This window comes from Phyllobates terribilis, unplaced genomic scaffold (genome assembly GCF_046119375.1).
Source record: "Phyllobates terribilis strain yellow unplaced genomic scaffold, ASM4611937v1 Scaffold_5__5_contigs__length_657084704, whole genome shotgun sequence".
Lineage (NCBI taxonomy): Eukaryota > Metazoa > Chordata > Amphibia > Anura > Dendrobatidae > Phyllobates > Phyllobates terribilis.
In genome coordinates this window covers 19,670,947-19,685,718 of record NW_027362765.1, presented here as the reverse complement: position 1 = coordinate 19,685,718, position 14,772 = coordinate 19,670,947, and the positions used below count along the sequence as shown (strand labels likewise).

The window sequence follows — 14,772 nt, the reverse complement described above, 5'->3', positions numbered from 1 at the left end:
CAAATTCAATGGTACAATCATAGTCTCTATGGGGAGGCAAAATTTGCGACTCCTCAGAAAAAAACTTTCCAAAAATCCTGAATAGGTACAGGTAATTCCCCTTTATCCTCAGCAGCAATGCTCCCTTTACAACACTTGTCATAACACTTAGGGCTCCAGGACTTAATTTCATTGGTAGACCAATCCAGTACAGGATTGTGCAATTTTAACCAGGGCAACCCCAAAACTACTGGAGAAGGCAAATTATTTAATACCACCAAATCCAAATTTTCTTGGTGAATACCATTAATAGTGAGGGGAAATTCATAAACCTTATGAGTAACACATTTCAAGGGAGAGCCATCGACAGAAACCACAGCAATAGGGGATGACAAAGGTTTGGGTTTTCATTTAAGTTTTTCCAAGAATCCCCCATCAATCACATTCAGAGTAGAACCACAATCCACAAATATCCGAAATTCAATTAATTCTTCCTGAGCTGTGGTAGTAGCAGAAAGAAATACACCCTTAGTGTTTAAACAGGCTATACGGGCGTAACTGACCTTTTTTTTTTCTTTGTTCATACGAAGCACACAGTTCTTAATGAAATGGTCAGATTTACCGCAATAAAAGCACAAACCTTCAGAAAACCTGCGGTCTTTTTCCTGAGAGCGGGGTGACATCGCCCCAATCTCCATCGGCTCTCCAGTGTCAGTACAGACCCTCTCAAGACTCGGAGCTGACATGGCAGAGGATTTACTCTCATTAACCCTTGCACGCAGTCTCCTGTCCACCCGTATAGCTAATTGCATTGCCTCCTGCAAGTTTCCAGGTGTAGGATAAGCAATCAGCAGATCCTTAACCCTTTCACCTAGCCCAGCAAGAAACAAACTTTTCAGCGCTGAATCGTTCCACCCCACCTGAGCAGACCAACGACGGAAGTGAGTACAATAATTTTCCACATTACCTGATCCCTGCCTCAAATGCCTCAATTCCGTCTCAGTTGATGAGACACGATCAGGATCATCATACAACAACCCCAAAGCAGAAAAAAAACTATCCACTGATCTAAAGCATGGATCTCTAGGTTGGAGAGAAAAGGCCCATCCCTGAGGTTCTTTGCGCAAAAGTGACATTATGAACCCTATGCGCTGTGATTCATCACCAGAGGATCTGGGTCTCAAATGAAAATACAATAAACAAGCATTTTTAAAGGAAAAAAAATCTTGTTGTTCACCAAAAAATAAATCAGGCAATCGTACCTTTTGGCTCCACAAAATGCGCTCCAAAACAGCTACTCACGTGTTGTTGGAGCTCGGCCACCTCCAGAGAGAGTCCCTGCAGGCGTTGAGCCAAATCCTGAACCGACACCATGATGGAAACTGGAGGTCTTTCCTTAAAGAAATTTTTTTGGGCTGGACTTACTGTTATGATCTGCTACAAGCACTAAGGAAAGACAGGAGATCTGTCCCTACAATAGAACTAAGCTAGATCCCTACGATGTAACGGGGAACCTGATCCTGCGATCAGACCCGCTAAAGTCCTCAGCTAGTCTGAACGAAGACCTATAGATGTGAGGGAGGGATCCCTACAAAACTAGGGACTGGGAGAAAGATGGACACCTCCTAGCAGAAATTGTAGCAGTAAAAAAGACAAACAAACAACATAGAACATAGAGGTCAAAAGTCCTAGCTAAACTGACTGAGTAAGGTAACAAAGCACCTGGCTAGCTTAAGAGTAGAAATTACAATGAAGTCCAGCAAGGCCAGAAGGGCGGAGCAGGATTAAATAGGCAAAAAAGGTCATGTGACCAGCAAAATAGAAAAAACCTAACAGGAGAGTTCTAACAGTACCATCCTGGCTATTGACCTTGGACTCCTTGACTATCCCGACTCATGGCTTGTCCATGAGAAGTGACTCAGTGTCACACTGTCATTTTGTCTTACGTAATTATAAATTAGGTTTTATTAGTAGATACTTAGATCCCACATGTTTCAGGGCCATACTATAGCCTCTTGTTTGTTATACAAAAGTTGAGTAGGTGCCATGTCAAGGTATAAACATTTAGGATGGGTAAAATAAATACAGTTTGCAGTGTGACATAAGGTAAGGATGGTAAATTCTTTAAAGGGTTAGTCCTGCTCTTCTCACTTTTGCATTAGGAGGTAAGATGGGCAAATAATATCACATTTATTGATACCTGTTGGGAGGTGTGGACGATCAGCAAGTTTTGTAAACCTGTCCTATTTTAAAAAACACTTGTCTCCAACACTAATGTTTACATGGCACCATTCAGTTTGTATTTAAATCACTGCTACCACAACATTGATTACAAGTTTTAAGCTGGTATGTAGGGTACGTGACTATTTTCATACTAGATGGGGGCCTGATTCTAACGCATCGGGTATTCTAGAATATGTATGCGGCCGACCGGGCACAATCAGCAGAGCTTTGTTTAAATTTGGCGCCAAAATCACTGATTGGCAATCAGCGAACCGTATTAGTGAGGACCCGGGAGCGGCGCTGCCTGTGCGGTTACTTCCGCTGCGAGCAACCGGGAAATGACCGGCTGCTCGCAGTAGAAGTATCCCGACCAGCGGCGCCGCTCCCCGGTCCTCCCTTCACACTTGCATTCGGGAGATCAGCAGCCCTAGCCGCTGATCTCCCGACGGTAGCCGCATGGAGGTCAGCGGCACCGCCGGTCGGGATACTTATGCTGCGAGCAGCCGGGAGATGACCGGCGCTACCAATCAGCAGAGGGGTTTTTAAATTTGGTGCCAATATCGCTGATTGGTCGCGGCCGCGACCATTCAGCGAACCGTATTAGTGAGGACCGGGGAGCGGCGCTGCCTGTGCGGGTACTTCCACTGCGAGCAGCCGGGAGATGACCGGCTGCTCGCAGCAGAAGTATCCCGACCGGTGGCGCCGCTCCCCGGTCCTCCCTTCACACTTGCCTTCGGGAGATCAGCGGCCCTAGCCGCTGATCTCCCGACAGTAGCCGCATGGAGTTCAGCGGTGCCGCCGGTTGGGGTACTTATGCTGTGAGCAGCCGGGAGATGACCGGCTAGCGCCGGTCATCTCCCGGCTGCATCGCCGCTGACCTCCGTGCGGCAGATGAGCCGCTAACGGCCGCCATTTTTTTCTGAAATCCCACGTCGCTGATTGGTCCGGCCGCGGCCAATCAGCGACGCGGGATTTCCTGGACAGAAGGACAGACAGACGGGATAAGACGATTATATATATATATATATATATATTAGATGAGGAATGCAACATCCTTTGTACTTTTTACATAGGATTTTTTATGATGTTACATCGGCTCTTCTTCCCATTCAGGTTTGTATATTATTGGATCCTCTCAGTGGAAATATTCTATTTAATAGAATTTTCCTGATCGACCTCTCGAGGATGGAAAGAAACAATAATAAAAAGGTGGAGAAGATATTACACCTCACCCTAGAGATGCTCTTCCGGATTACTGGAGAGGTGAGAGATTTTGATGACGTCAATTACATAATTGTTATCTATGGGAATAATAGATGGACAGAACAGGAGAGGTGAGGACTCTGGAAATGTCTGTAGTGAGATTTATTAATGTGTCTCTCCATAATTAGGATTATATAGTAGTGAAGACCTCTAGTGAGCGCTGTCAGGCCCCTATGTCTGAGGGACAGAAAAGACCCCTGAGCCCAATCTCGCTGCCTTCACTTCAACCCCTGATACATGAGGACATCAATGACCAGAAGATCCTAGAACTCGCCTACAAGATGATTGAGCTGTTGACAGAAGAGGTGATACTGCTGGGAATACTGGGACATTATACAGTAACGCTATGAAGGGATCGAGGTGATGACTGTATCATTGTATGTGTCAGGTTCCTATAAGATGTCAGGATGTCGCTGTCTTTTTCTCCATGGAGGAGTTGGAGTATTTAGAAGGCCACAAAAATCTATACAAGGACTTCATGATGGAGGTTCCCCAGCTCCTCACATCACCAGGTAATAGACAGAACTAAATACACATGGCCTATATTTGTCAGTTTGTTAAGATTGAATGAATATGACTAAATACACACAACATACTCCGTGAAAACAAGATATTATAATCCACTGTGAGTAGAGGTCCGACCTTTGGCACCAGCATCGATTTGCATTACAGGGAACTTTTCTCCCCGTTACGATGGAGTGAATGTTGCCCCTCCATTCATTCCCCATCTAAGTGATGCGCTTGGCTTTTTCCAGCATGCCCATAGAGAATGAATGATCATGTGCATTGCCAATTCATTCTAAAAACGATAAAATAAAAATACCCCATTCTGTCAATCGATAGGGGCCTCAGGTGTCGGCCCCTAAGATCAATAGGTTATTACCTATCCTGTGAATAGATAGTAACATATTTTTACTGGAAAACCCCTCTGAAGTGACATATAATTGGATAGTACAATATTGATGCATCGAGTTCAGAGCAACAAGATACATGACAGGTGGTAGAATTTTTTTTACAGAACTTAACTTATATAGAAATGAAACTATTTATATTGTTGATGGAAGAAGAAAAAAAAGCAGTAGGTACTACACTTGAAGTCTTAGTGTGCACCAATAAACATTGACAGAATTTAGCCATACTGGTAGAAGACTTGTTTTGTGTTCCTAGTCTCGAAGAAGGACTAATATTCATAAAACATATGACAGCTAAAAGACTCACTATAAAACTTCAAGTTAACAAATATAGTATCCTTGATGGATAACGGGTAATAGATAATGCCAAAACAGATAAGCATTTCTATCATATATTAAAGGGAACAAGTGAGACTCTGCACATATGGTTAAAGTCACCTTTGTCCATATGTACAAATGCATAGATGCCTGGGTCACAGATATCCAGAAAGCATAAAGGAACTATAAAAGTCAAATCTGAAAAAAAAAAGTTCCAGAAGTTAGAGGTTGTCCACTACTATAGAGAATGCCCCAATATATTTAAACGGTGGAAATAAGTTTTTTTGTAAATACCTTCTGCTGTGATTCTTGCCTGTGAGCGGCGCTATCGCTGACTGTTCACCAGGCATCACGTGACCACGGCTGCAGCCGGTTCTGACATCCGCCGATGTCACGTCAAGTTCCGACTGCAGCCGGGCGTGACCCAGTGACGCGCTCCCCCCTGATTGATGGGCTGTGGTTGGTGTTTCACCGTGCATCACAGTCCAGCATCCACCGCGTGCTTTTCCAATGAATGAAGAGGAGAGAGAAATCGCCGTTTTTTTTCATTTTCCATCAACATAGCTATATGAGGGCTTGGTAATTGCGGGACGAGTTGTATTTTTGAATGACACCAACCAATTTACTCGTCAATATACTTGAAAGAATTCCAAGTGTGGGCATAACTGCGTAAACAAAAAGTAATTTTGCTATAGATCTTTTTTTATGGCATAAAAAATCATCACTCTTGGCAGTACATCATCCTCTGTAAACAGGACTCGCAATGCCGAGAACCTTGGCAGCCAATGTGCTCATAGTAATCTATTACAGATGGCTCATTGCACATCATTTACTTTGGTCTGCCTGTGTAAACAGTCACTTAAACGACTGCCCATTAGTAATGGTTTACCAATCTGTGGTTGCACCCTTAATCTGCAACACTTAAACTTTTTCCAACCTTCTCAATATTTTTCTAAAGGGTGATCGAAGCTCAGTGGAATTTGGCTTGGCCATTAATGGCGCACCAAATGTAACAAAATCTATGTCACAATAGTACAAATCTCCGCCAGACGGTCAAAATAAACCTCCACCATTGTATACATTGGCTTTTATAAAGGACAAGTCCTACTTTTTTGAATTTACTGCTTACTTAAAAAAAATATATACAAATCCACATGTGCTACTACAGCCCTACACTTGATCCAAAACCATGTTATTTTGTTTCATGGCTATACTGCTTCCCCCCTGAAACTGTAAGGGGAGTATATGAGCATAACTTTATGGCCTAAGATCATAAACTATTAGTCTGTGAATTGAGTTCTCATGTTTCCTTGGTCAGTTGGTAATTAAGTTTCATTGCAATTAAAAAATATCTATTTTTTCTTGACAGATGATTGTACCAGGAGCTCACAGGGACTCCGGATATTTTCAGATTTTAAAGCAGAAGATGTTGCTATGTCACCTGATACATATGAAGAACATGCCATTATCCCAGATATCTCTTCAGTCCTTTACAGTAAAAATCTCTCATCTGATTTTTTTCAACATGTCCTATTTCCGAACTCTTTACAAACTGTTCAAAATGAAAACTTCAGGAGGAGTGTTGAACATCAAATATCTCAGACAGAGGAGAAGCCGTTCTCCTGTTTAGAATGTAAGAAATGTTTTAAGCTTAAATCATCTCTTGTTATACATCAGAGAATTCACACAGGGGAGAAGATACTTACATGTTCTGAATGTGGAAAATGGTTTACAGGAAGATCACGCCTTGTTAACCATTTGAAAATTCACACAGGGGAGAAACTATTTTCATGTTCTGAATGTGGAAAATGTTTTATAGAGAAATCAAATCTTGTTAGGCATCAGAGAGTTCACACGGGAAAGAAGCCATTTTCATGTCCAGAATGTGCTAAATGTTTTAGCCAGAAAGCAGATCTTGTCATACATGCGAGATCTCACACAGGGGAGAAACCATTTTTATGTACGGAATGTGGGAAAAGTTTTTCTTACAAAGGAGATTTTGTTAAACATCAGAGAACTCACACAGGGGAGAAGCCATATAAATGTTCAGACTGTGGGAAAGGTTTTAGTCAGAAAGTACATCTTACTGCACATCTGAGAAGTCACACGGGGGAGAAGCCTTTTCCATGTCCAGAATGTGGGAGATGTTTTACTTACAGAGCAACTCTTGTTAAACATAAGAGAACTCACACAGGGGAGAAGCCATATTCATGTTCAGAATGTGGGAAATGTTTTAGCCAGAAAGCCTATTTTGTTGTACATCAGAAAACTCACACAGGGGAGAAACCATTTTAATGTTCGGAAAGTGGAAAATGAAAATGTGGAAAGTGTTTTACATTGAAATGAGATCTTAAAATTGGAAAAAAAAAATCACACAGAGAAATAACCATTTTGTATATTATTTTTTTTAATTTAATGTTAATTTATTGACAAATTGTACAAGAAATGTTAAAGTCAAAATTAAGTCACACAACTAAAAGAGGAAGGAAAGCATTTTAGAACATAAATGATGAAGCTTAGATAATATCTGTAACTACCCAATACAATTCATCAAATAATACATTGCAGGCTATAGGTAATTTAGTGACTAAATGTACAATTGGTGGAGAACGGTTGAACTTGATGGACCTAGGTCTCTTTTCAACATATGTAATTATGTTGTGCCTATCGATTTCACAATATACATAGACCATGTTCCAAATTTTGAAATGCTATTTGTCTCTGATTTTCCTAAATGGTAAATGCAACTGATTCATTATAATGCTCAAATCATCAGCAAATGATAAATCACATTTTATTGGACCAACCTCCCAATGAGAACAGGATTTTTTTTCTAAAATAAAAAAAATCAAAATGCAGCAAATTATTCTGCAGAACAGAGTTTCCAAACATTTTATAGGTTGTACAGAACCGAAAATAATCATTTGTTGAATTTTCAGAATTAAGAGGTCACATTCACTGTCAGAAGCTTTTTCAATCAAAAACATCTTAACAGGCCAAGTCACATGTTTACATAGAATTCCTTCTTTGATATCACCTTCACACTTGCATCCATTTAACTTGTGAGTTTTTGGATAGTTTCTGGTTGAATTTTTTTTTTACAGGATTGAGACAAAATAGCGTCTAATCTTAATCAGCCTGACATCTAGATTTGTTAAGCAAAGAGAAATACACTATTGTGTTTGTGTTGACTTGTGAATTTATATGTTTTTCTGTGGCTGGTCAAGAAAGACATACTATTATGTGTATAAACCTGAATGTTGACTTCTCTTAGTTTGGAAACAATATGGTTTATTAATATGCTAATTACATATTATACTAAAGCCAGCTAGATGTTGATTTACAAGAGCCCCCTGCTACACCAACTTTGTAAATTGATTAAATGCACAAACAATGAGACCTGAGCCCTGTTGAATAATACCCTCCCTAATTCTTGACCTGTGGATGTGTACTTGAAAGGACAACTGTAATTATTTAAGGGACATATGCCTCTGTAGCAGTCAGAATTGATTGAAAGAGAGACTTTACAAAGAGAATAAAAAAAGATCAGACAGATTATTCAGGACATCAGCTTGGTAGCATGGCTTTATCCAGAGAGACACAGACTTGGATTTTACATGATTCCGGCCCAAGGGTACACAGCCCTGACTGGAAGGATAAAGATCTGCTATTGACTATCAGAGAACCCATGGATACATTTGGGGAGGCCAGGTTGGGATGATGAGGTCACCTGGCCCCAAGGATATGTTGTTTGGGGTTGCCAGGTGGGGCTCTCCGGTCGCCTGCAACCCATGGAGACATTCGACGAAGCCAGATTGGGACCAGCCGGTCATCTGGCCCCATGGAAACTCTCGGAGAAGCCAGGGTCATACCCTAGAATCTCCTGGCCTTGTACCTCGATGGACTGTCAGCTTCCTAAGCTTGCCAATGTCTCCTCTCTGTGGGGGCCCGCCAAAAGCGTGGGGGGCCACTGGCTCAGGTAGTTGGCCCTGGAAGTCCCAAAGTCTCAGCTGTTCTGTTCCCAGACGGGCCAGCGGAAGGGTGAGACTGTGTAATTTTGCACCATCTTAGGTATTAGCTGGGACTGCCACACTGTTTTACCTTCACCTGGGGCTGTTCTATGTGTTTATTGACCGTTTGGTGGTTCAATAAAATATTGACACACTGTTTTACCCTCACTCTGTGTTGTCTGAGCAGTATTATGCCCAGGTCTTCACAAGGATGTCATAATAGCCTCTCAGAGCTACTGTTTTGACTTGATCTCCCTCACACCCTCATAGATCTTTTGCTTGAAGATACTCCAAAGGTTCTCAATGGGATGAGGTCAGGGGAGGATGGTGGTGACACCATGAGTTTCTCCCATTTTCTGCCCATAATAGCTAACGATGCAGAGGTTTCTTTGCAGCATGAGATGATGCATTGTCATGCATGAAGATGATTTTGCTCCGAATTGCATTGTTCTTTTTGTACCATGGAATCTATTGGTCAGTCAGAAACTCTGTATACTTGGCCGAAGTCATTTCCACACCTTCAGGGACCCTAAAGGGGCCTAACAGCTTTTTCCCCGTGATTCCGGTCCAAAACACGACTCCACCTCCTTGCTGACGTTGCAGCCTTGTTGGGACATGGTGGCCATTCACCAACCCTCCACTACTCCATCCAGGGGTGCACAGCACTAATCAGTAAATAAGACTTTTTTTTAAATTAGTCTTTGTGTATGTCTGGGCCAACTGCAACCATTTCTGCTTGTGAACGCGAGCGGATGGTAGGTTTATGCACAACTGCTAGCTTCTGAAGGATCCTACACCATGAGGTTTGTGGGACTCCAGAGGCTCTAGCAGCTTCAAATATACAGTTTGTTTGCTGCTTTATCATGGTAGTTCAGTGGTTAGCACTGTTGCTTTGCCTCACTGGGATCCTAGGTTCAAATCCTACTAAAGACAACATCTGCAAGGAGTTTGTATGTTCTCCGTGTGTTTGTGGCTGTTTCCTCTGGATTCTCCAGTTTCCTCCCACATTCCAAAGACCTACTGATCAGGAATCTAAATTGAGAGCCCCAATGGGGACATTGCCAATAATGTCTGTAAAGTGCTGTGGAATTAATGTCTATATAAGCAAGTAAAATAAGTAAAAAAGAAATGGTATTTTAGTAGCTGCTCTCTTAATCCGATGAATTTGTCTGACAGAAACCTTCCTCGTTATGCCTTTAGCTGCACAAACCCATCTGTGCTCTGTTTCAGCCACAAATCTCTTCATAGTACAATGATCACACTTAAGTCTTTGTGAAATATCTAATGTTTTCATACCTTGTCCAAGGCATTGCATTATTTGACACTTTTCAGCAGCAGAGGGATTGATCCTTTTCTTTCCCATATTGCTTGAAACTTGTTGTCTGCTTAATAATGTGGAATGTCCTTCTTAAGTAGTTTTCTTTTAATTGGGCCTCACCTGTCAAACTAATTATCATAGGTGTTTGAGATAAATTTCAGTGATCCAAGTATCCCTGAGACCCAAACTGTCTGAGTTTGAGAAACAAAAAAATAAATATTTATGACAACTAAATCCAATTTGCATAAAAATTTGGAACGCGCTGTAGAATAATTTACATTTATATAAACACAGTGAGCCCAATTCTGCAAAACTTTTATGCTAGCATTCTAAAAGCTTTGAAAAGTTGTAAAATTTTTACAATTTTCAAGGCTGCATTAAAATTTACCATATTTATGGAAATCCTCCCCCTATTCTATTATCTCCATGTACATATTATACATAACTTTATTACCATATAAATGTATGTCTTTGAATTATTTATGGAATGTGTAGTCTTTCTTTCTTTATAGGTTTAATAAATATTGGCTTAGAACTTAGAGTTAAGGCCTTAATGAGAATTATACGATGGATCTCCCTTTTCTTAGGACACTTTTCTGTTTTTGAAATTAACTTTTGTAGGGGATAATTCATTAGAGAAAATAACTTTCCTCCAGTCCTTTACAATCCAGTTTCTAGAAGTATGTGGTCTAACAATCAAATTATGGATAAAAATGTGTTACTTGTTTATATAGCACCATCATATTCAACAGTGTTTTACAGACATATATATTTTTTTACATCCTCTGTGGACTCCTTGCTAACACACTCACACTTCTGCAGTCAGTTTTTAACTGTTGTTCGATTGATCCACCTCTCTTCTTGCTAAACCGCCGCCTTATAGATCCCTTCATTAGTTTTGAATTTCCCAACGAATACAATTTAAACTACTAACGTTGACCTACAAAACCATCCATAATCTGTCCCTCCATTTATCTCCAAACTAATCACCCTATATATTCCCACGCATCATCTCCGGTCCCCCCAAGACCTCCTTCTCTCTTCCACTCTCCTATGTTCCTCATCCAGTCGCCTTCTAGAACTCTCCCGAGCATACCCCATCCTCTGGAATTCTGTGCCCCAGCATGTCCGGTTGTCTCCAACATTCGGAACCTTCAGACAGAACTTGAAAATCCATCTTTTCAAGAAAGCTTACAGGCTGCAATGAGCCTGCTGCCACCTCAACGCCACAGGAGCTGCTGCAACCCCCCAGCCACTCAATTTCCTGCCTCCTTTCCTAATACCCTGTAGACTGTGTGCCCATACAGGCAGGGCCCTCTCACCTTTGTTTCATTCTGTCACTGTTCTTTGTAATTTTGTATTTGTATGTAAACCCTTTTCACATGTACAGCACCATGGAATCAATGTTGGTCTAAAAATAAATAATACATATAAATTATATATACTTGGCTCTGCAAGAGAGCTTAGTAAGGCACCCAATGGCCTATTAGGACTTAAAGATGTTGTTTTTGATGTAAATTATATAATAAAGGCCACTTGTGGAGCAACTTGCCTGGAACTAAGAAATTCCCAAGTCATAGATATGAAAGTCTTGGTGTTGGAGGGTTGCCTACGTCTGAGGTTGGTGACAAAGGAGGTAAAGAGATCAGAGTTTCTGACTGCCCCGTGTAGTACCTGTATCAGCACCTACATGATCAAGTCCCGGGGTGATGTGGCTGTAGGGGCAGAAGTCACTTACTTGGCTTACACGGTAGGAGGGTGGAGGGTCTCATCAGCAAGAGACACCGCAAGATGGATACGGCTCAAATCCAGCACTGATTGAGAGCCGGTTATAGTTCCAGTAACCTTGCACTGAAGGAAGCTGCACCGGGCCTGTCCATTGGTGTGACTGCTCAATACCTGGAGTGATGCAGCAGTAAAAGCAGGGGGCACCCAATTGTCTCATGCAGCAGCTTGACGCAGGACCCACAAGTAAGAGGCTCTGCAAGGAGGAGGTTGTGGCTCAGATTCACCACTCTTGGAAAGCCAGATGACCGCCCCAGCAAGCACTGCAATCAGAGAAGCTGTTAACAGTTGGTCTGTCATCCTGTGAGTGTGCATTTTTGTACAGATCACTGCACTCATCATAGATCCAGCATAAATAAAGCTGAGACTCTTTCTGTCCAGTAAAGTATGGAAAGTGAAGTTTTCTGCTATGATTGTCACTTTGAAGGAAAAGACAATTCACGGTTTTGTGCTTCTCTAACCGAAATAATGATCCTTGATCCAATATATAAAACAGCGTTTTTTATTCAGTATTGCGTTTCCATGCTGGGCTGGCATCTTTCTTAAGTGTAAAAGCCAACTGTACTGTAAGTGGAAACACGTTGTGGAATAAAAAACGTTTCTTTATATATTGTGTGGAGAGTACTCAAAGAGAACACACAGATTCGCATTTCACGTATGGCTTCTTCCTGGTGGTGATCTTAGGGCAAGAACACTAGATATTTATATTGGGACTCACCAATGTGACGGAGCGGTTTGAAAGCAGCTTTTCCGCCAGCCACGCCATATCTGGAAGTTGACTGGAACACACCAACTCTCATTTCCCATGCGGCTTCTTCTTGGGGGTGATTTTTAGGACAGGAACATTTTGAAAAACTGTGCTAGGATTAAACGTTTGTCTTTTATAGCATTTCACATCCCTAAGTTGTCTAAATGTTCCTTCTCATAAAGGCCTGTAAGCCAAATAACAACATCCCACCTTTATTGGCAGGTTTTATGACCACCTCTTTTAGTTGCTTCAGTTCTTGAAGTGCCTGTATTTTTTTTTTTTTAATTCCTCAGTAACCAGCTTAACATAGAGCTCAATATTAGGATACAAATTAAGAGGGGTGAATTTCTTTGGTCTTGGGACATATGTTCAGTTGTTTCACACTTTTTTTGTTAACTATATAATTCCACATGTGTTAATTCATAGTTTTGATGCCTTCAGTGTGAATGTACAATTTTCATTGTCATGAAAATACAGAAAAATCTTTAAATGAGGTGTGACTAACAGCTTACAGAAAGGTATATCCCTTGTAAGGTAGCTCATGGACACATAGTTGATGGGAGGTATGTATCACAGAGATTGCCATCTGTGATGTAATCCTGGAATGTTGCTCTAGTGCACATAAGTATTAAGAGGATTCTTTGGGGCATCTGGGCCAGGTTTTACGGGTAGCCGGAGAGACTGCGGGTCTGGCTACCCACATACCTCACCTCTGGGTGTGGTTAACAACTTAAAATGGAGGCTGTTGTTTGGCACATGGTCTGTGTATGGGGGAGGAAGGCCTCCTGTGTGTTATCTCCAGACTGAGACAGTGTACTGAATGCTATCCAGCCTGTGTGACCACAGGACTGGCTAACCAGAGACTTTCCCTAAAGGACTGTTTTCTTTGTTTTGCCTTCACTGAAGGCTGTTTATTTTCCTTTTGCTGTGGATGGTCTATGAGGCAATAAACTGACATGGACATTTAAACAGAAACGCTTCCTGTTTTGCCTCCCGGCGCACCCAAGTGAGTAGAAACCCCACACCCTTTTTAAAAATTTACTTTTATTAAGGATAGTTAAAATCTACCAACAGACGAAAAATTAATAATAAATACCATAGATATAAAATATTCTTAACTATGCCTTCAGGTGAAACCTGTAACTTTCCCTGTAAGACCCTATAGGATTACTCTGCCTACCTGCGGAGGTTGGCACCCTAATATAGATAAGTCAATCGCGCCCCCACTCGGCGACCCGGTCTTATCCTAGTACATACTCAATATATCTCTAATTGAGGGGATGCCCATTGGACAGTTTCTTAGAACTCGTAAGATCTGTTTCTCTGACTCATCTTTTTCCAGAGAGGCAGACGATCTAACCACAAGGTTTGAAGAAAGAGGCTACTTAAAGTGAAGCATGAAAAGAGGATATCCGAGAAGGTCTGCTATGACCTAGGAAGAAACCCACCTCTAATCATCAGGTAAGATTCATCTCAACATTTAATAACATATCATGTAATTACAAAAGGCCACGCAATCTGAAGGAGCTACGTGTTCACAGTTACAAGGGATAAAACTGAAAAATGCCTTTGGCTCAAAAGGACCTAAATGGCAAGTTTTCCCTTGCCAAAACTGCATTGCATGCCCGACTATATTATGTGCCTCCAACTTTAAATACAGTAATGGCATACAAGATTTTGTCATTACACAGCATATCATGTGTAATACTGTTGGAGTGGTCTACTATGCAATATTTCCATGTAAACTTGTGTATGTTGGCCTAACATTAAGACAGCTAATGATACGCATTAAGGAACATGTTAGGGACGCATATTCCTAGATGTGGTCTCAGTCTATAATTCTTTTCTTCCCAGCTTATTATCTGACCTTTCTTGCCACGTGAACCATTTCTAGAATTTCGTTATTTAAAGGGAACCTGTCATCAGAAAAAAAAAACCACTATTAACCTGCAGATATAGGTTTAACCCCTTTCTGACTTGAGACATATCCTTACGTCCCTGTGGCCTGGTATTTACCGACCTGGGACGTATGGATACGTCAATCCAATTTTGCGCGCGCAGAGGCTGTGGGCGCATGAACGCCCCTGGGTGTCAGCTGATTCTGACAGCTGACACCCGGCACTCAGTGCCAGGAGCAGTGCCCGCACCGCTTCCCGCACTTTAACCCCCTAAATGCTGCAATCGCAGCATTTAGCGAGCAGGCAGAGGGACAGAAGC

The 14,772-nt window shown here is 41.6% G+C and overlaps 1 protein-coding gene across 1 annotated transcript in view; it reads left to right on the top strand.

The window, feature by feature from the left end:
- LOC141270572 (uncharacterized) overlaps positions 1-13,481 on the top strand; it is a 215,872-nt gene extending 202,391 nt beyond the window's left edge. The window contains exons 2-5 of the mRNA XM_073680648.1: positions 3,316-3,465; positions 3,594-3,770; positions 3,854-3,977; positions 6,064-13,481. Of these exons, the coding sequence (XP_073536749.1) occupies positions 3,388-3,465; positions 3,594-3,770; positions 3,854-3,977; positions 6,064-6,989 (1,305 nt within the window). The 5' untranslated portion in view covers positions 3,316-3,387 and the 3' untranslated portion in view covers positions 6,990-13,481. The remainder of the gene's footprint in view (positions 1-3,315; positions 3,466-3,593; positions 3,771-3,853; positions 3,978-6,063) is intronic.
- Positions 13,482-14,772: the final 1,291 nt, after the last annotated feature.